Source organism: Mesoplodon bidens (assembly GCF_964165515.1).
Source record: "Mesoplodon bidens genome assembly, chromosome: 2".
Taxonomy (NCBI): domain Eukaryota; kingdom Metazoa; phylum Chordata; class Mammalia; order Artiodactyla; family Ziphiidae; genus Mesoplodon; species Mesoplodon bidens.
In genome coordinates, this window is record NC_138177.1 from 171,954,783 (window position 1) to 171,976,949 (window position 22,167).

At 44.0% G+C, this 22,167-nt stretch overlaps 1 protein-coding gene across 1 annotated transcript in view; it reads right to left on the bottom strand.

Annotated features, from left to right (window-relative positions):
* Positions 1-11,713: 11,713 nt before the first annotated feature.
* Positions 11,714-22,167, bottom strand: part of MICOS10 (mitochondrial contact site and cristae organizing system subunit 10) — a 35,271-nt gene continuing 24,817 nt past the window's right edge. The window contains exons 2-4 of the mRNA XM_081224610.1: positions 15,591-15,638; positions 14,142-14,251; positions 11,714-11,963 (exon numbers count right to left, since the gene is read on the bottom strand). Of these exons, the coding sequence (XP_081080736.1) occupies positions 11,949-11,963; positions 14,142-14,251; positions 15,591-15,638 (173 nt within the window). The 3' untranslated portion in view covers positions 11,714-11,948. The remainder of the gene's footprint in view (positions 11,964-14,141; positions 14,252-15,590; positions 15,639-22,167) is intronic.

Genomic DNA, 22,167 nt, shown 5'->3' on the forward strand with positions numbered 1-22,167 from the left:
CGAGTAAAGCAGGAGAATGGGTTTCTCATCATCTAAGTGTCACGGAGGAACTAAGCAAGCCAGAGTGAGTGATGGAATGGGAAAGCCTCGGAAGACCTCTCAAGGAGGCGACGTTTAAGGTAAGATTATGATGAGAGGGAGGCAGGATTCAAGGAGATAAATGGATGCAAAGTGCTCGGCACAGTTCCTGGAAAATAGCACATGCTCCAGAAAATGAAAGCTATTTTAGGGAGGTGTATAGCAGAGAGAAGGCAGGGAGTCAGAGTCCCTGGATCAAACCCAGGCTTTAGCACAAAGCTTTCTCTCCCCTCACTCAAGTAATGCACGTCCTGAGCCTCAGTTTCCTCATCTGTGACACAGGAATTTTAATAGTGCCCAAGTGCACGCTTACTGGGAGAATTCACTGAGGGACGTGTGCATGAAGCACAGAGCCTGGCACCAGCTCGGCCCTTAGGAAGTGAAAGCCACTAGTGTCGTCTTTTCCTTTCCCGTGGAGGAAAGGATTTGCCTAGGTTCACTCAGCGAGTCAGTAGCAGATCCACGAGCAGAATGAGATCTTCTAACTCTGAGCCCACCCCCTGGGCTGGCTCTTGCCTCCTCCTGTCCCTGGGGGCTCAGGAGGCCTCTGGGCCCCATCCTGGGCTCAGAGCAACAGCAGGCGGAGGTGACAGTGGACTATAGGGTCCGCCCCTGACGGCTCCCGAGGGCGTGGGACGTATGGCGTTGGCCCTGACTGGAGAGCGGACGTGAGGCCCCAAGGGGAACGTGTCCCCCGGAAAAGTGTCCAACGCCCTTTGCAGGTAGGGTGGGAGACCAAAAATCAAGAGGCATCAAGTGCTAAGAAGGGGGAGATGAGAAGAGAGGAAGGTCAGAGATGAGATCTAAGTTCGGGGAATTTCAGAGTGGAAATTTAAACTCAAGTCGGTCTGACTCCAAGGCATGTCCTTTCTCCACTCGAGAGAGGCAGCGGTGGTTATGGCTGTTTCCTCATCTGTAAGAATGAACATACCGACGTCACCAGGAATGTGACCTAAATGCCAGGGACAGGGTGCCAGGGGATTATCCCCAACCCCTCACTTTGCTCCTTGTTTGTTTGCTTCCTCCCGCCATCACTCTGCTTCTTCAGCTGCGGCTGCCTGACCCCACGGTAACAACCCACCCACCTCCAAGTGACAGCGCCAGAGCCGGGCTCTCAGGAAAGGGCCTTGTGCCTGGGATTCCTCTGCCCTGCGGCTGTGGTAAACACGGTGAACAGGGCTGCCAGGGTGGTGGGCAGCGTTAGGCAAGTCAGTTCTTCTATAATGTCCCTTCTCCGTTGTTTCTTCCATTTCTCAGCTCCCAGCAGCCCACGTATATCCACAGAGAGTAGGAGAATTTTTCTCTCTCCTGAAGAGTTGGTCGTTCTGTATTTAATATCCCACAGAACAGCTTTTTTTCCTTAAGGTTTCTGTGCATCAGATACAGTCTTTGAAAAATCTTCCTGTTAGGAGCATGGGTGTTGGAGAATTGGAAGGCACAAAAGAATATCACCTGGGTGTCTGTCCAGCCCCTCTACCAGGGAACCGGCTTCCAACCACACCCACCAGTCAACACAAGGTACCTCAGCAGCTGAGTTTGTTCTCCAAGAACCTGTCCTCCTGTGGCCCAGAGTGACACCTGACCCAGGCTGGGCCAATCAAGTCCTCCCTCTGAGGAATCCAAACAGAGAGGCGTGGGGACTGTGCCAGGGAGCTGAATCGCATGAGGGGCAGACTTCTAGAGAACTCTGGCTGCTGAAGGAGCTGATGAGGGGCTTGGTTCTCGCCCCTCTGCCCTTGATGTTCACCTTTCCCTGGGCTCTCTGAACTTCTCCAGTATCTTACAATTTTAAGCTGATTGGAAGGAGTTTGTTGCCTACCTCCCCAAAAGTCTTGATTAAAACAACCTATTTTTTTGACCACTTACTAAGTGTCCAGTGCAGCATCAGGAACTGGAAACAGTAAGGCATAAGGCCTGCCCTGGAAGGGAAAAGGGCGGACACACTGGCAATGGGAAGTAGAGAAGCAAAGGAAAAGCTGATTGGCAGGGAAGCTGCCCAGGCGTGAGGCCAAAGGGGTTCAGAGAAGGCAGCAGTCCCAAGGAGCTGGCATGCCTAGGAAAGGCCTGCTGGAAGAAGGAGGATTTAAACAAGGGCTCTGAGGTATGAGCAAGACTTCGACAAGTCGAGAAAGCAGTCCACACTAAGAAAGAAAGGGCCCGGAAAAAGGGTTTTGCACTGGACTAAGATGTGGCCCTGAGACCTTCAGAGCACCACAGAAGAGACCATTAACACACACTTTCTGGATTGGCCCAGATGTAGCCTCAGAATCCTTCTTAACACAGCTCCTCTAGGCAGTCACCAAAATGGCTTGTGAAATAAACGTATTTGTTTGAATGAATTTGTCACTCCTAGGAAAATGTGTTTCAGGAATAGATAACTAGTTTGATTGAAATAGAGGTAATAGACTAACATTCAGTTTCTCAGTGAATGTTTATCGAGTGCCTACTATGTGCCAGGCTGTATTCAGGTACTAAGGATACGGCAGTAAAAAAGAAAACTCCAAAATAATAAAAAAATCTACCCTCAGGGAGCTTACATTTTAGTGGGAGGAGACAACCAACAAAATATGCAGGTAAAGATACAAACTGTGAGATCATGATAAAGGCCAAAGAGAGAGAGCAGAGAAGTGTGTTGGGGGGGTGGGGCGGGGGGGGGATTACAAAAACCAGAGCAGTCTGGGAGGGTCTCCCTGACACACACTGAGTAAAGACCTGAAAGAGATGAGGAGGCGAGTAGTGTGGACACCCGGGAGAAGAGAGGGAACATCCAGTGTGTTCAGACACAGCAGGGACAGAAGCACTGGAACAGAGGGAGAGGGAGCCGGTGGTAGGAGTCAAGGTCAGACTGGCACCAGGAGGGCCAGATCACGCAGGGTCTCAGAGTCCACTCTACTGACTTCGGCTTTTTCGCCAAATGAGATGAAGGCTTTGAGCAGAGGACTGACATGATCCAGTTTATGTTTTAACACTGGCTGCCGTGTGGAGAAGAGCTTTAAAGGGGGCAATAGTAATAATACAGTCTAACCTTACTATACACCAAGCACTGTTCAAAAGGCTTTTCATATGTTCTCGTAACAACATTTTGAGGTGGGTATTAGCATCATAGTCTCCCCATTTACAGATGAGGAGACTGAGGCATGGACAGAGCAAATAACTTCCAAGGCCCCAGAGCATCGAGTAAGTGTCAGAATGGGATTCAAACCCCAAAAGTGTGGCTCCAGAGCCCCTGCTCTTGGCCTCTATCTTACTCCATGGATGGGGTAGGGGGCATACAGTAGGAGGTAGAGATAGGGGCTACATGGTAGAGGACCTCCAATGCTAGGCTAAGAAATGTGGACCGATATTTTGTGCATTATCGGGGAACCATCAAAATTGTCTGAACAGAAAACAACACACGTTAAACCGAGTTAAAACTGGTAGCGGGGGGAGAGGCTGAAGGCTGGGAGGCCCCTGGAAGATCTGCAGAGATTCTGGCAAAGTGAGAGCAAGCCCCAAGGGTCCCCTTCCTCAACTAAACTGAGGCTTTACAGATCACATGTCCAGGCCAAAAAGAAGTATTATGGCTGCTTTCTGGGGCCAAGGGAGAGGTGTCATTAGATGTGGCCACTAATTGACATGTTCTATGCCTCACCTTCTGTGGCTCTATCTCCTGGTCTTCAAGAAGGGTATCTATATAGATTAAGGAAAGATCTATAATTACCTTGATATTCCTTGACAAGAGGACTTTTCCTGGTAAAACAAGCAGAACTTAGGTTTTATCCATTAAGTCCACTATAGAGAAAAGAGGAAGTAAAGTGGTGGGCCTTCTCTTTATTCCTGGGGTGTGAAAGAGTCTGTCATGGGGTATCACAATTGATAAACCTCCAGCTGAAAGGGGGATGATTCTTTTGATCATAATTTGTTACATAATTGATTATAAGAGAATCTTATTTAGCTGGCTATTTCACTTTTCTCCTCAAGAACATAATGCTTGACCTCACATTTGTGCTGTGTGACAGGAAGGGATCATTACAACTGTCTTACAATGAGGCCCAGAGAGATCAAGTGACTTGCTCATGATTACACAGTGACCTAGGGAAGCAGCGCAGATGAGAACAGAGGATGCTCTATGGTAAGAATTTTGGGAAGCCTTTCTTCCAGTTGAAAGTCACTGACCCATAGAAATGACCAGTCAGGGCCACCCACTTAAAAAGTAACTTAATTTAGGGGTTTTAAAAATATAGGACACATTAGGACTTCCCTGGTGGTGCAGTGGTTAAGAATCCACCTGCCAATGCAGGGGACATGGGTTTGAGCCCTGGTCCGGGAAGATCCCACATGCCGCGGAGCAACTAAGCCCGTGCGCCACAACTACTAAGCCTGCGCTCTACAGCCCGCAAGCCACAACTACCGAGCCCGCATGCCACAACTACTGAAGCCCGCGAACCTAGAGCCCGTGCTCCACAATGAGAAGCCCGTGCACCGCAACGAAGAGTAGCCCCCACTCACCGCAACTAGAGAAAGCCTGCGCACAGGAATGAAGACCCAACACAGCCAAAAATAAAAACAAATAAATTAATTTTTTAAAAAAATTAGTACAAACTCGAGGACACACACACACACCCCTATTCCCTAGCTCCATCTGCTGAGAGGCCCAGAAGCAATGACACACTAATAGCAATGAGCACACTTACTGATCTTGGTTTCTAACCACCATTCTCCACTAAAAGGAATTAGGGCTCCTTGGAGAAATGGCTGACTCCAAGGCTGGGGCAAAGCAAATACAAGAAGAGTCTGGAATATCTCGTGCTTAAAGAATGGACTAGATATGCCAAAGGATACAGGCAACAGCTTGAAAGAGCTCCTATTAGACAAATCTGAACAATTTGAGTGATAAATATTGACAGTAATGGATTATAAACAATTTAATAAAACAAGAATCCACAAGTCCACACTGATATAAATTAATGATCAAATAAATGGGGGGAAAGGGAAAGTTCTTCCTCATAGAATGTCAAATAATAAGGAATAATGAATTTAGAAAATTATCAATGGATGCTAAAACTATGATAGTTTGATAAGGAACAGGATATATACAGCCTCAAAAGTATCTCCCCACAACTTATTTATAAATTACAAAGAGAAAAATAATAAATTTACACTGGAGAAACCAGGCAAACACCACTTTAACTAAGTGACCAGAGTTCACATCACTAATGTTGAGACAAATGGACATAATGTGCCTCCTGATATGATGTACTGAAAAGGACACAACATAACCTGTGCCAAAACGGCAAAACCTGAATCTAATCACGAGGAAACATCAGACAAACCCAAACTGAGAAACGTTCCACAAAATGACTGGCTTGCACTCTTCAAAAATGTCAAGATCAAGAAAAAAAGCTGATGAACTGTTCTGGATTAAAGAAAGAGACTCGACAACTAAATACAATGCATGATCCTGGATTGGATCCTGGACTGGGGGAAATCGACAGACAATATATTGTTTTGACAATTTACAAATTTGAACATGTACTGTGGATTAGATACTACTTTTATCAACGTTAATCGCCAGATTTTGGGACTCCTCTGGTGGCACAGTGGGTGAGAGTCCACCTGCCAGCACAGGGAACACGGGTTCGTGTCCCGGTCCGGGAGGATCCCACATGCCGCAGAGCAAAAGCCTGTGAGCCAAAACTACTGAGCCCACGTGCTGCAACTACTGAAGCCTGCGTGCCTAGAGCCTGTGCTCTGCAACAAGAGAAGCCACCACAATGAGAAGCCCGCGCACCACAACGAAGACCCAATGCAGCCAAAAATAAATAAATAAAATTTTAAAACATTGCCTGATTTTGATAATTGCACTGTGGTTATATAAGAGGATATCCTTATTCTTAGAAAATATACATTGAAGTATTTAGGGGTAAATGGGCGTATCTCCAACTTCTCTCAAATGGCTCAAAAATACTATACATACACCAAGAATGATAAATGAGAAAAAATGTGAACAATTGGTAAACATGGGTAAAGGGTACAAAGGAATTCCTTGTATTATTTTCACAACTTTTCTGTGAGTATCAAAATCAAAAGTTATCAAAAAATTTAACCCATTAAAAGTAAAACATAAGGGTAGTGAATATTACCATTATACATTATAAAAAGTGTTTCCATTTTCTACCTGGTGATAGGGGTGCATTTTACTGTCTATAAATTATGTCTTTAAAAAAAAAAAACTAGGGCTTCCCTGGTGGCACAGTGATTGAGAGTCCGCCTGCCGATGCAGGGGACACGGGTTGGTGCCCCGGTCCGGGAAGATCCCACATGCCGCTGAGTGGCTGGGCCCGTGAGCCATGGCCGCTAAGCCTGCGCGTCTGGAGTCTGTGCTCTGCAACAGGAGAGGCCACAACAGTGAGAAGTCCGCATACCGCAAAAAAACAAAACAAACAAACAAAAAAACTAATTGGGAGCTTCCGTGGTGGCTCAGTGGTTGGGAATCCGCCTGCCAATGCAGGGGACACAGGTTCGAGCCCTGGTCCGGGAAGATCCCACATGCTGTGGAGCAGCTAAGCCCGTGCACCACAGCTGCTGGGCCTGCACCCTGTGCTCTGCAACAGGAGAGGGCGCCCCAGAGAGAGGCCCCCCGCACCAGGCTGAGGAGCAGCCCCCACTCAACGCAACTAGAAAGGGCCCATGCGCAGCAACGAAGACCCAACACAGCCAAAAATAAAAATAAATAAATTTATTTTTAAAAAATGAAAAAAAATAATTGAAAAGTATATATAGTTTTGTTTTTTTTTTTGGCTGTGTTGGGTCTTCATTGCTGCGTGGGCTTTCTCTAGTTGCAGCGAGCAGGGGCTACTCTTCTTTGCAGTGTGCGGGCTTCTCATTGCAGTGGCTTCTCTTGTTCCAGAGCACGGGCTCTAGGCGCGCGGGCTTCAGTAGTTGTGGCTCGCGGGCCCTAGAGCGCGGGCTCTAGAGGGCAGGCTCAGTAGTTGTGGTGCACGGGCTTAGCTGCTCCGCAGCATGTGGGATCTTCCTGGACCAGGGCTCGAACCCGCGTCCCCTGCGATGGCAGGCGGATTCTTAACCACTGTGCCACCAGGGAAGCCCCGAAAAGTGTATATAGTTTTTAAGATACATAGGTCAATAAAACGTCACGATGCTTTATTACATTTGCAAGATTTAGTAAAACTCATCAGTAATACTGACCTGAAGCTCTGATTGACAATTATATTTCTAACTAATAAACACAGGAATTATTTTAACAAACATAGCTAATTTCAAATTGGATCAACTTGTTCTTATCAATTTAAACTCAATGAAACTGATTAATTTCAACTAATTCCATCAGGTTTATATCAAATCATGTTTACACTGGCTTAAACCACTTTGAATGATCCTTCCCAGTTTAAAGAGCTTTCAACCAGCATAGCAGAGCAGTTAATTGTCTGGGTTCTGGAATCAGGTAAAAATCCTGCCTGTGTCACCTCTTAGCTGTTTATCCTTGAGCAAGTTAATTTATCCTTTCAAAATCTGTTTCTTCATCTATAAAATGAAGATAATAGTACTTCTCTCACAGAATTATTGTAAAAATTAAGTATCACAATATACATAAAGCCTTAGAATAGTAACTAGCACACAGTAGGTGCCCAATAAATACAAACTATTATATACTCATTTGAAGTGATCAAATTAAGTTCTGCCAGGCTCAAACTGGCTAGATCAGTAATAAAGATGAATGACAGTTGATAATGAGCTCCTTTTTCTAGTCCCAGTTTCTTCCCTATTAAAGGCTCATCTTCTGCCCACTCCTGAACTCCTCCAGAATTCTTGACATCATCGTCCCCTACTTACATCTTCTGGCTCTGAACTCAAGTGAGAATCACACTATTGAAGCCAATTATCCCAAATGCCAATGCTCCGTCCTCGTCCTGTTTCCTACCACGCCAGAAGCCCCTGGAGCTCTCGGGTTCCCGTTCTGTTTCTTCAGTGTCCTTTTCCCTCCTTCCCCTCTTGGCATAGCACTGAGGCCGTGTGCTCAGTAACTTAACTCTGGTCTTTGAAAAGCTCAGGTGGAGTTTCAGGAGGCTTTACTCATGCATGTCTCAATGGAGTAGGGTGAAAACAAATGACACTGATGCTTATTCATGAAGATGCATAGTATAGTGTTTTCCAACAATTTTTAGGCTTTTTATCACCAGGAACTCATTTGAGACACCCATTCCCTCCCTCAGATCTTGCTAACTTAGACTCTAAGAGCCAACTCCTTGAACCCAAGGATTATGCCCTCTTCCTGTTCTAGAACAGTCCCCTGACTACCTACCATTAATACCATGTGCTCTATTCTGATTCAAATAGCAGCATCTGCTTTTTAAATACTTGTGTTAGCATATATATTTGACCCACAATGTCTGTAAGGTAGGAGCCATCTTTTCCTCTCTTTACAGATGAGGAAACTGAAGTTTGAAGAGACTAAGGAACTCCCACCGTCACATGGCAAGTAAGTGGTGGAGGAGGGACTCAGACCCAGGTCGTGCAGCTGGGAACCCTAAGCTCTTCCCGTGGAGGCCCTGCCCCTCCCTTGTTCCCTGCTCCCTGTCGGTGCCCTCCCTTCGAGGCACTTTACTGCTGGAGCAGTCACCCTGACTCTCACCCATGTTCCACACAAGACTGCTCAGCAAACACGGGAACGTCTGCCCTGCTCCTGCCAGGTCTGTTTACCCCAGCATCATACTTTAGTGTCCGAGGGGAAGTGGTGCTTGCAGCACACTTAGAGAAAAGAGTGGTGATAACTTCCAGATGAGCTTGTGATTCTAAATTTAACATTCCTTTCGGTACTGAGAATTTCCACTTTCCCCCTTCCACCCCTTGGCATTTATGTAATTATAAAGCATGCCACAGGAGATGGTTTGTCTCAGCACCACTCGGGATGAAGGCTGTTCCAGCCCCATGGAGTACATCCTTGTGGAAAGACTTTGCAGAATTTATTTGGACAGGTTCAAAAATAGTCCTTCAACAATACAATCAGATTGAACCATGACAAGTAAAATATAATTATGGCTTGGTTACATTTTAAAAAAAAAAGTAAACAGTGAGGTTTGGGAAAACTAAAAGCAAAAGTACATAGATATTTCCTTCATTCCCAATTTCTGCATCTCCTGCAAGCAGGATTTCAAGACTGCATCGGTGGATCTTTTGAAATGCATGAGAGAGGATGACAATCAAGGAGACAGCTCAACAGAGTGTGTTCTGAGGCCATTTCTCAGAACAAAGGCATACTTCTGCACAAGGCAAATGTAGCCTGATAAAGGCTCCCCCAGTGGGTTCTCAGAATGCCAAAGTCATTCACCTAAATGAGTTCAAAATACATATTGTTCTGGGCCAAATTATACAGTGTCAAGTTCAGACTGTATGGATTTATATATGTTGGCAGGGCAGGCCACTTTTGGGGCGCCACAGCTTTATCCCAGTATCCTGTGCCCAGTTGGGTTCCCATCACTCTCTCCCCAAACCCATGAATTTCCTTGTATTTGGTTCCAGAAGTGCAGACAAAAAGCAAAGTTTCACAGGCCCACAAGGGACTAGGGCCCCAGAGGACTTGAATTTCTGATGAAACTTAAAGTAGAACAGAATGTGTGCCTTTGCCAACAAGCTGGGACTTTCTGAAAGGTGATTTGAGACGGGAGCAGGGAGAGGGGACAAGATCAAGCATTGTGCTTTGGGCCAGTCTCTGCTAAGAGCTACAAGGTGGGAATACAAAGTACTCTGGAGTTAAAGCAAACAGCCAATGCTTCCCTTGGCTGGCCTTTGCCCAGAACTATTCCCTCACAGAGCTCAGTTTCTCAAAACACACAAGTGGTATTTCAAAGATGCCGGGCAAAGGGGTCTATCCAAATAAATGCCTAAAACCTAATAACGAATGACAGAGAGAAGTCTGATTCCAGTGTCCATTTCCACTCCATATTCTACTGAGACATCTAGAGAATTAGTGGGCATGCTGTGTTTTCTGTTTCTGTCTTTTTTTGGGAGGGGACCTGTTATTCTCCTCTCTGCCTGAATAAAGATGGAAGAATTGGGAGGAAATAGTAACTTTTAAAGCGAATATGGAGAAAAGTATAAGAGATGAAACGGGTTGTACGGTTATTTTTCTTTTAATTACATGAATGTCTTGATCGTGGAATGAAGAGGGCAGAGTGAAAGGCAGCGGAATGGCCATGGCAGGCCAGGGCCATGACTTCCAGTCCTGGGCTCAGGCCCACCTTTGGGCTTCAACTGATCCAAAGAAATGAAAAAGCCCAGAGAGCACAGGAGCCTGGACAGTTTGTAGGGCCGAGAGCCACTGCTGCCCGTCTTGGTCCAGAGTTTAGCACACCTTTCTGGGAAGGGGGCTGGGGTGAAGGACAAGGAAGGAAAAGGCGAGAAGGTATACCTACACTTGCAAGAATTGTCTAATCACCGTTCCCGAACTGGGGTCAGACACCAGCTCCACCCTGATGCCCACCCCATCCCTCCACACCTCTCCTGCCCCTGCACACTCGGGCTATACTGACCTACTTGTGGTTCCCCAACAGTAAAACGCACTGCCATGATTCTGAGCCTTTGCAAAAGCTACCTCCCCTCTCTTCCTGTCTGTCTGGAAGGTCCGATGAATTTCAAGCTCCAGCCCACGCTCTCCCCGCCTCTGCCAGGCCGTCCTGAGGACACTGAGCTGCTCCTTCTCTGCTGTCACGGCACTGTGTCTACACTCCTCCTCGTCCAGTGTCAGAAAGAGTTTGAGCGTCTGTCTTTGCTTCAGACTCTAAGCTCCTTAAAGGGGCCTATGTCTTGTCTCTCATCCATTTATCTCTGCTGCCTGTAACAGTGCTCAGCTCGCGGCAGATGCTCAATCAACATTTAAAGGGACAAGTGGGATCCAGTTCCACCCATCTTAATTTTATTATAAAGAGAGAGAAATAAGATCTGAAAGACTGAGCTCTGAGATTCTGCACATTTTTAGAAGAAATTGCTACAATACTACTTTTGTGTCTAGCCTCCCTGGTTCAAGTGAAACCAAAGGGATAAGTTCACAGAGGGGCATGAGTAGTGGCCCTTTTGTCCTCAGACTTCAGCTGCTATGTGAAGATGAAATCAACCCCAAACGTGGCCTTCTGGCCAGCTGTGTGAGCCACGAGCTCTCCCCAGCCCCCAGGACAAAGCCCCCAGTGCTGAGGCCCGGACGGTGTCGAGCTCCTTGAAGCTGTGGGGAATCATGACATCAATGGAGTGAGCCACCAACAGACACAGTGAGGTTCCGTACCTGCCAAGACAGCCCACTACCCGACCTCAGCGCAGCAGACACAGCTGAGACGTGCCCAGCCAGGTCCAATGATGAGAACATAGGGTTTTAAAGAACGGCCAGAGCAAGTGAGGATCCTCAAGGCATTTGTCATCTTCTTCGGACAACGCAGCAGCACTCTCCAAGCTCCGATTTATGAGGTGGAAGCAGCTCTGAAACTACACGTTAAGGGGCGAGTGGGGAGGAATGCACAACGGCTGTGGTTCCAGCAAGGCTCTAAAGAGAGGCTGGGACCAGGCGGTTACAGCTGCTGGCAGTCCAAATATACTTTTCCTCCTGCTCAGAGACCAAAGGCAAAGAAACGCAGGCAATGCACTGGGCTGCCTATTTTTGTTTAATTTATTTCTTTTAAGACCATCTCCTTGCAATTTCCAGAGAGAAAATACAAAACAAGAAACAGACTTGGTTTCAAATACATAAACAGTGTGCTGGAGTTTAAAGCATTACTGATAACATTGTTACAGAAGAGTGTCAGCTTACTCCAGGGCACTTCAGTATTCCTGAGGAATAAACGTGATTTCTCTTTCCCTCCCACCGGGATGTTCTCAGACGTAAGTCACTGCTCCTGCTCCTGTAAGGTAAGGACACTCAGGTTAGAACTGTGCACACAGCGTTCTGACAACCCTCTCTAACTTGCTGCTGCAGGTCAGACCCAGAGGACCAATGAGCCCCAAGCCTTACCACTCGGTTTGCTTTAAATCTGTCTCACAAGAGGACTGTATCCTTCCAGCCCAGGTTCTTCAGAGTGGCTCCTCAGTCTTTTGAGGGGGGAAAATAGAAAAGGAACGGAACAGGGCTGAACAGTCGGTACCTGGATAACTATATTCCTAGAACCCATCAAAGGGACGGATCCCAGGTGAGGGGAAAGAGCATGGCTCTGGAATCAAGTGGCCTACGAATGACAGGAACTTCGGCAAGTTTCCTAACCCCGGTAAAATTCGGCTTTCTCATCTGCTGAATGAGGGTAGTAAAACCTCTCTCACAAATCTACTGGGAGAGAGGTCTAGAGAAAGAATGTAAAGATGAAGCACCTAGGATGGTCCACAGGTCATAGCAGGCACTCAGCAAGCAATTACCATGATACGACTACACTGAGAAAGCCCCAAGATGGGATTTTGTTCCTCTTTTCAGAGAATGGAGGATGACGACATCAAGGCACAGACTCAAGTTCAGATAAAGTTACAAGGCCATTTTGGAGCTGGACGCACAAGGCTGTAAATACTGTAACAATATTTTCCACAGTAACTCCCAGCCATTAAATACATCCACATATAATCACCCCTGAGCCATTTATCCATGACAACTCAGTTTGGAACAATGAAAACATTTCAAACAATTTAAAGAGCTGAAGCTCCTCTCCCTGTCCCTTTATGTTCTCCTCTAACTTCAGCCGTGGTGCCAAGAGAGTGAGGCGCCGGGGAGCAGTGGAAACCGCCTGTCGTCAGCGCTGATGCCACGCAGCTGCGCCTCTGCTCACTTGCGCTGTCCCTCTGATTACCTCACCCTGGCTCTGGCGCAGGGATGGGGCATGACTACAGAGGGCCTGCGAGATGCCTGCCCGGCTTTCCCACTGGCCGACCCCCCGGCTCCCAGTCCTCTCCCCAGCCACGCACAGGCTGTTCAGTAGGCAGCTGACCGTCTGAGCACGTTCTCAGATAGAGGCTACCGAGCTGTGGTGGCATACTGTCATTTAAGATTCGGTCACCCTTGTGGCTACAGCTTTTGACCAGAACTGGGACACTCATTTGTACCTCCTTTTCTGCCCTACTTGTTATTATGGTGGAACAATGAACGAGTCAGTCACCCTTTCTTAGTTGGCCTCAATTATAATAACCAACATTTCTATTTATATATATATATAGCACCTCATAGCTTAAAAACATTTTCACATTTAATCCTCACAACAACCCTGCAGGCAGAAATTACTACCCTCATTTTACAGACAGAAAACAATCTCAGAAGTGAAAAACTCAAGAGCACATAGAAAGCAAGTGATGGACCAGGACTCACATCTGGGTGTCCTGGCCTCTGTGCTCTTTCCACTGGCCCCCTGCTGCTGCCCAGATCACAGTGATTCTAGCTCAAGGGTAACCAAGAAAGTAGATGATTCTACACTTCCAGAGAATGGGAAGCTCTTCATGAAGCTTGTGTTGCCATAAAGGTTCTGCCTTAATAAGCCTGAGGCCATTAGCACTTCTAATAAGATATACAATGTATTTCATTCATTTATTTTACATTTATTTGAGCACCTACTTTGTTCCAGGCCCTGGGGATACAAAAATAAATACCACCTCTGTCCAAGGGCTGCTACACACAAAAACCTTAGGAACCGTGCTACCTCCTTCCTCTGGAGGCATGTGTTACACTTTTTCATCCTGTCTGCATCATTAAAAACCCATCTGTAGACAAGGACTTCAGCAGAATCATGTGGGACACACAGTCAAGAACCTGCCCTCTTCAGGAGAAAGCAGAATAATGGCTGAGTTCAGAAGTCTTTAGGCGTAGCTTGAATGTGTGTGAGATGTTTACAGGGCACTCTGAGATCTCGAACAGAAGTGCTACCTACGGATATCAGGTATTTAATACGGATCTACTTTACCCTAACGGTAAACGCTGAGGCAGACTCCTGAGCCCTTAGGATCTCAGTGGTGCCACAGTGACACGACAGTGTATTTATCAACTATATGCACTCTCAAGAATTCTTCGGGGACTCAGGAGAAAGAAAGAGAAATATCACTTCTGTACATACTTTGACATATTTTCCATGTAGAAGATATGGAGCCTGGAAATCGTGCTGACAGTTGGAGTAGGCCATTCCCAACCCCATTCCAGAACCAAAGGCTAATGGCCACATTCTTCCTGGTGAGCAGAAAAGGAAAATCCCAAAAGGGAACCATTAAGAGAAAATAAAGCTTTTCTCCAGCTTAAATACATTTGCTTAGGGTTCAATAAATACTCAACATGCATCATACTGTTGACTATAATATGCCATACACTTCTCTCAACGTTTAATCACCAGCCAAAAAATGGGAAAGGGGGCTCTATTAAGTACCCATGCTGCTAGATTTGAGGTACTAATAAGTGGTACAACATGAAAACAGTAGACTCAGTTGAACCTCTTAACTTTTCTACATCAGTTCTAACCATTTGCTCATTTTAACTAACTCTTAAACTTAGAAATAAAACCACCTTTCGGTAAGGTCTTTGAATTTTTAAAATATGTAAGAATTTCTGGAACTTCCCTGGTGGCGCAGTGGTTAAGAATCTGCCTGCCAATGCAGGGGACATGGGTTCGAGCCCTGGTCCGGGAAGATCCCACATGCCTCGGAGCAACTAAGCCCGTGCGCCACTACTACTGAGCCCACGTGCTGCAACTACTGGAGCCCGCGCACCTAGAGCCCGTGCTCCGCAACAAGAGAAGCCACCGCAATGAGAAGCCCACGCACCGCAATGAAGAGCAGACCGCTGCCCCTGCTGCAACTAGAGAAAGCCCACGCACAGCAACGAAGACCCAATGCAGCCAAAAATAAATATAAATAAAGTAAATAAATTTATTTTTTTAAAAACAGAATTTCACCAATATTTACATATTTTGATTCTAGTAAGTCATGAGGTTTTCTTAAGCCAATGCCATGATTATTTCACATCAGCACTATGTGTTAATTATGATTCTCTAGTTGTGTATTCCCCACCAGTTCTTCATGGAAAGAGGTCAAAGTGACCCCTTTGGCTTCTATTCAATATCCAAACTGCAGAAGTTCTTCCACAAAATGAAAGGGACATTTCCTGCCCTTTGCTTAGGAGAATTTTTGGCCAAAAAGCATGGGTATTTCTGGTCTACTTTTTTACTACCAGCAGGACCCTCGTTTTCAAGTTCCTTTAGAAAAAATTATAATTAATTAGAATTATCTGAGAGTGTAGATTTGGCCAAACGACTCACTGGCATAAAGTACAGGCTTTTTTTAATGAAGATATCAGGCGCCCTGACTCAATGCCCAGGGGGAATTCTGGAGATGCCCGACCCTTTCTGACCTCTTTTGAGTCAACAGTCTTTGTCTAGCTCATTTTACAGAGGCCTACCTAAACCCATAAATGGATGGACTGGCAGCCATGTAGCCATGCCTTCCAGAAGCGTCCCTGCGATGTGCACCTATATACTAGGACATTATGTTGTAAAGGTAGGAAGAGTCGCACTTACTTTTAAAGAAGGTAAGTGAGAAAACAAGTCCTAATCCAAAACCAGTACCTACAAAGAGGGAGGAAAAACATGTTAAATATCTTAATAGTAATGACAGAAACAAAACGAACATTTCATAAATGTGAACACCTATAAAAAACAGATTTTTAAATTTGGTAGAGAGAAGATTTTCTCATTTCTAACCTTCCTTCTTGTTGTCAGAGGCTTTATCTATGCCTTTGGTCCCTTTGCCCCAACAGGGGATAAAAACTTTCTTCACCGTTCTGTCTAAACAAGTCTTAGGGGTGCGGGAACAAACCAGGAGACAGTTCCCGAGTAGAGGCTCTCTGCACTGCTTGCGAATAGCGAATAGCGGCCAGCACCTTGGGCTCTCCCACCCACCTTCCGCAGGGGTGCCACAGCCAGCACATCAGGTAAACAATGTCAGCAGGAAGCTCCCCTTGTCATTTCAGCACTTTGAATGATGGTTACTTTTTGAGGAAGATGGAAAGGAGTGATCCAGAACAGTTGCCAAAGGTTGTCACAAGTCAAACACAAGTCAGTGTCCAGACAGAGGGAAAGCACCTCCTCAAATGTGAAGATTAATCTCCTCTCCTCATTTTACTCATAGGGCATTTTTAACCACTATCTTTCAGAATAAAAGAACAAATGCAAGCCTGTTTTAATGATCTGGTAGAAAAAAAAATTTTAATACCTAATTTTAAATCAAACTTCATAGGAACGTAAGCTTGGGGTTAAAAAAAAAAAAAGGTTAAATTCTCATTTTGACCAATATTTCTCAAACCTTGGTCACTGCTACAGTCATAATTTTTGCTAATGCGTACTTCATCTGCACACTTACTTTTTTTGAAAAAACCACCAATGTATGTATTTAATTATATAAATTCAACCTCAACTTAAATAATATTGGTATAGTCATAGATTTGAGTGCTAGCTATATTTTTTTCATAAGGTGTGTTAAAATGAATGTAGAACCATCAAAATAAAAACATTTACCTGTGGTACTACTTTAGGAAAAAAAGTCATCTCACATACTGTAGAGATACATGTCACAAACTTTGAGATAAACTTATTTTTCCATTATCAAAAAAGTAAGTTATACATGCCAAGGAAGACAGCTAAGATCTGATTTTTTTTTTCCCCAGACTTGACAGATTAATTGTTTTCAGACTTTTCAGAGTATTCTGATGCTCTTTACTAAGTGTCTGCTCCATGGTCCAACAGAGACCCTGACCAACCTCTTTACAATTAAGCACCACATAAAAGTCCAATTCTCACTTGCCTTAATGGTTTTCAAATACGCACTGTTGAAATTCCAAGAGCTTCTTTCCTGTCTAACCATGAATTTAGGCTACTGTAGTGTGAACATTCAAAGCACTCCTCAGTCAGCAAACCTGACCTTTCTGCTCCAAACACAGAGAACTTCGTCTTGAGCAAACAAGCTAATCCACACCTTTTTTGCTTCACCTATGCAACAATCCAGCTGATGCTGGCCTGAAGTAAGTGTTTATGCTATTATCCAGAATGATTTCTGGTAATTTTCTCTTACTGTCTATAGGTGGCCATGGTGTGTGTTTTCTTCCTATGACTATATCCTATACAAATATGAATTTTAATTAAAAATCATTACTTTGTACTGTCCAATAGACCCTGCATTAGGTACTGGTGCCCAACTTTAAAACGCAACATTTGAAGATCACCCATGTCATCCCAATTTCTATGTAATTTAATAAAGTGATGGAAAACTTGTCAGTTTACAGACCACAATAGTTAACCTATTCAAGGCTGATACAAAGAGAAGGAAAAGGAACAAACATCAGTATTTCCCATGAGTACCCAACATTCCCTCCCTACTCTACCAAAAAAAAAAAAAAATTATCTTTTAAACCAAACAACACCCTGATATGGTATTACCCCCCAGTTTCCAGATGCAGAAAATAACTTGCTCAAGGACATGCTCAGTTAGTGGAAGAGCAATGAACTGGGCCCACGTCTGTCAGACTCCAAAGCCACTATGCCCACTATGTCCTGACACTGGATTCCCCTACAACTTCAACCCCTAAACAATCACTACCTCCAAGGGAAATTGGAGTGTCAAGGTTTCTACTGCCAATCAAGTAGGATACAGCCAAAAACCAAATTGTGCTTCCTATGCAACAGCCCAGAACGCTAGGCAACCAGGGTAGTAGCAAGTCTGCACAAGGCCAGATGGGCTTGTTCCGATTCATTCCCAGACTAATCCTACAGCACATGTCACAGACACAAGTCTACCTGGTAGGTGTGATTCAAGAACTTCAGGGAAATGGCAACTATCACGATCGATAGTCCTCAGCAAGAATCTGCTGTTGCTTGGTTTATAAAATGGCACAGGGTTCAGTTTCAAAGCAACTTGCCTCACCCCCTTGCAGCTGGAAGATGAGTAAGACAGTAAATTGGTACTAGAGAATGAGGTAAAGAATTTGGACTGGCCTACAGATTTCAAACCAGGCAATGGGATGGGGAGTTAGGCCAGTAAAAACATAATGGCTTACAATCAGAGCTTTTGGCCTTCTCCATCTGGAAGGCAATTTTTTGGCAAACAAATCAAAAGCCCAAAAGGAAAATATTTCAGCATTTTTCTTGTCCCTCTGATTCCATGCCTGTCTCTCCTATTTTCCCCCAAGGAAAGAAAGCTCTCTGATGCTCAACTTTTCCTAACAGTAGACCAAGAACGATGCTAAACCCACTGCTACCAGTAACACTCAACCACAAAGAGAAGAAACGCTTCAACATCAACCAGTACAGAGCAGAAAATCTTCCCTCTCTAGACTTCATTTAAGTTCAGGTATATGCCTGACTGCCCAGTTTTGCTCCGATTGAAGGCATTTACCTGCAAGTATAAATATGAGATCAAAATTACAGTTCAGACTAGCCCAAAGACGGAGTGTACTCTACAGTCTTAGTTAAATTGGGCTGCTACATCTTCAATTCCTATGAGACTTTTCTTCTCCATTTCTATATTTTTAGGACATAAAATATCAAGTCTGTTCTCTTCAGAAAAAATAATATGGAAAATGATGTTTAAATGCCAACGTGTTACTTTAAGTTAGCTACCTCGGTTATTTAAGAGATAAACAGTGGTGGAACTGCTGATGAGTTTTACAGGTTCAAGTTCTCACATGCTCAATTTTCTTTTAAAAGGCAACATGTTGCTTCAAAGAAAGTCCCACCTGATTAGGGGACACCAACTCTGCAGCTGTTTCCACTAAAGATTGGCACCTCTAGGCCAGGTTTAAACCTCGTAACAATAAAACATGAAAGGTTTGTCTTACAATGAAAACAAACCAACATGGAAAAGAGAAGGGTTTTCTCTGCCTTTGGCCACTTTTTTTTGTTGTTGCATGACAAGTTCTCTTAGAAGAAAAAGCCAAAGGAAAAAGTACAAAGCATTTTTCACCTTCCCTGGAAGCAAATATTTAACTATGAATAAAATTTATATAACTCTGCCTCCCCCTTTTAAGCCTGTTCTTTTGGCCCATGATGTCTGGAATGACAAATAACCCTAAAGTAAAGAAATGCCTGATTGTAGGTACACATCTTCCTAATGGCAAAGTCCACCAAGGCGGGTGGGGAGCAAGGTAAAGAAGCCAAAAAAACAACAACAAAAAAAAAACCCCACCCCATAACAGAGAAGCCTTATGGAATTGACATTAGGCAGGAAGCCCATGCTCTGAAACCATTTCTTCTGGAGAGGAAAAAGAATTGGCACAAATTCTTTCAAAAAGAAATTACTCTGAATCAATCTAACCCTGCATTTTAGGGCATGCTTCGTGCCCAAAAGGACATCATAAAACCAGCTAGTAGATAAATAGACATTTTTAGAAAGAAGCAATTCCTTAACAATTCATCTGATACTATTTTAGTAACAAAACAACAGAGAACTTTCTCCACTAACTACATAAAAAAATACTGCCTCATCACATCCCCAAGTGGATTTTATAACAAATTTAAAAGAATAACAACCAACAGCAGGATACCAGTGTATACCCTAAGCCACACTTTGTGTGGGGGTGGGCGGAACTATCCTGATGGCCATCACTGTGACATATGGACCATTTCTAGTTAATCAATGCAACTTTTAGAAAAGTCTTTGCTCTTACCATGCCACATATCATAAAGCTTGCTTCACTGAAATTATTGAGAAAGCAAACATAATCAGCAAGAATTAAGAAGCAGGACACATAATCTGACTGCAGTCCCGGGGTAGAAATGTACTTTGAATTTTGGGGGGGGCCACACTGGGTGGCATGCAGGATCTTAGTTCCCCGACCGGGGATCAAACCCGGGCCCCCTGCAGTGGAAGCGCGGAGTCTTAACCACTGGACTGCCAGCAAAGTCCCAGAAGTGTACTTTGGATATCAGTCCCTAAGCAGAACAAGTTGGAGCAATAAAGGTTCCTGTGGAATCAACTTTATAGAAGTTGCAATTGCCAATGGACTTTCAACTGAGGAAGAATAACGCACTGTTGGGAGAGGCATAAAAAAATCCTTAGAAAGTCACTTAGAAAACATTTCTATGAAAGATTGATCATAGGGGAAAGAAGACCATAGACCCACTTTATTTATCAATAATTGATTATATAATTAAGACCTCACTCCAGCTTATAGTTAACATTTTAAACAAAGCTCCTCAATTCATAAGTCTAATGTGTAGCTATCAATGCTAAATTTTCATCTGCATCTAAAAATTAAAATTGCAAAGCAACTCCATTTTAATTTTATAATGTAACAAGATGTATGAGCAAGAACTTAACTACCATATTCAACTGGCAGTTTATGAATATGAGAAACTACAGGAATTACAAGCAAGTTTTCAAGATCCTAGGAGCCATGGGCCAAACAACTTTATTCTTAAATGTCTGAAAGAAAAGAGACAGCTTCCAAAAAATGAGAGATCCGCTCTCCCACTGAGTGGGACGGCAAGAGCACTGACGCTGTCACGAGACAGGCCCAGTTCAGACCACTGGGCCGTCCTCACCAGCCAGCCCTCTGACCTTAGGTCAGTGCTTTAACCTCGCCCGCCCTCAACGTGCTCATCTGTAGAGTGAAAACCATCTCCTAGGGTTGCTGTGTTAGGAACATGTAAAGGTATCTGCAGTGTCTGACACAGACTTCAATAAATAGTCGTAAGTTCTGCTACCTTTCTCAAAAAACTCAAAAGACCTCAAAACTGTAAGGTAATAGTTAAATCCTCTATTAAAACACAACTCCCTGGCTTGTGGGGGATCACTGTGGGTGAACCACAGCTGAAAAGCAGAATCTATTCTTCCCATTCTTTGCATAGTTGACTTTATTTCATAGGCATTAGCAACTGTTTATAGAAATACAACAGGTTTTGCTACATGTTTTTTAAAAAATAGGGGATTCCTTCAGACTCACTGCTGAACTAGAACATTTTGCTTTAAAATATAATGAAGATTTTCCTAGAGCTGTCTTGTGTTTAATAAAGCTATATTTACGCTTTGAACATGGATTAATATCAAACTGGCCTATTTAGAATGGGTGTGCTTTCCTGTTCAATCATGTCTCTATCAACACTATTACAATCATCAAATGCATTTGTTGTGACAGACAAACAAGAACGTGCTTTTATAGAAAAGTACCCTTGGGACTGAGTTTGGTGAGAATTACATTTCCAAGAAACATTCCTGATTTATGAAAGATGCTCAGGGCCCAATTTATGAGGGGAAAAAAAATAGTTTTAAGTCAATTCCAAACTGTGTTACTTAATCCTCTGAGGCAAAGACAGATTGTCCCAGGTGTCCATGTGTAAATGCCAAGTCATGTGAATTAACCAAGAAAGTGTGCCAGACCAAAGGCCCAGAGATGGTAAATGTGGTCTGTGTTAATCAGCTTCTCACAAGTCAACATTGCTGCAGGGTATGTAGGAAATAGACTAAGAAGGTGGCTATTTTACAAGACCTTAACCTTCCCGTTGCCTATCGGACTAGACAGAGGCTGAAACATCTGTAGGAATTTCTAGGGTGGACATCAAATACCAGGATTCTGATCAGAACAAGTAAAGCAGTCAGCAGAAAGCAGTAAAGATAGGGAAGGTAAATGTGGAAGTCATTACTGGTGTGCTCTGCTTGAAGAAAAGCCAAACTCACAAAAAGGGTCCTTTTAAATGAGTGCATATAGCACATAATCTAGCTTTCAGAATTCTGACAGTCGTACAACTTTCCAAGAATGCAAAAAAGAAACATGGCTGCACACATTTTACTAAAATATAGTTAGTTAATTCACATGTGGGCAGAGTATGTAGGAAAATGTGAAGACGCTCTGAAGATTAATTATTAAAGGGACATTGAAAAATGCAGAATTATTAAGTTCCAATAAACACAATAAAAGATGCCATGTGTTACATTTATGGGGGGGAGGGCGATTTGGAGGTACTAACATTTATAAAGTGGCAGGCACTGTACTAACATTTCTATATATTATTTCATTTGATCTACAGAACCACCTATGAGGTGTACTATGATCTTGTCTTACAGAAGAGGAAACAATGTAAAGGGGTTAAGTGACTTACCCAAGTA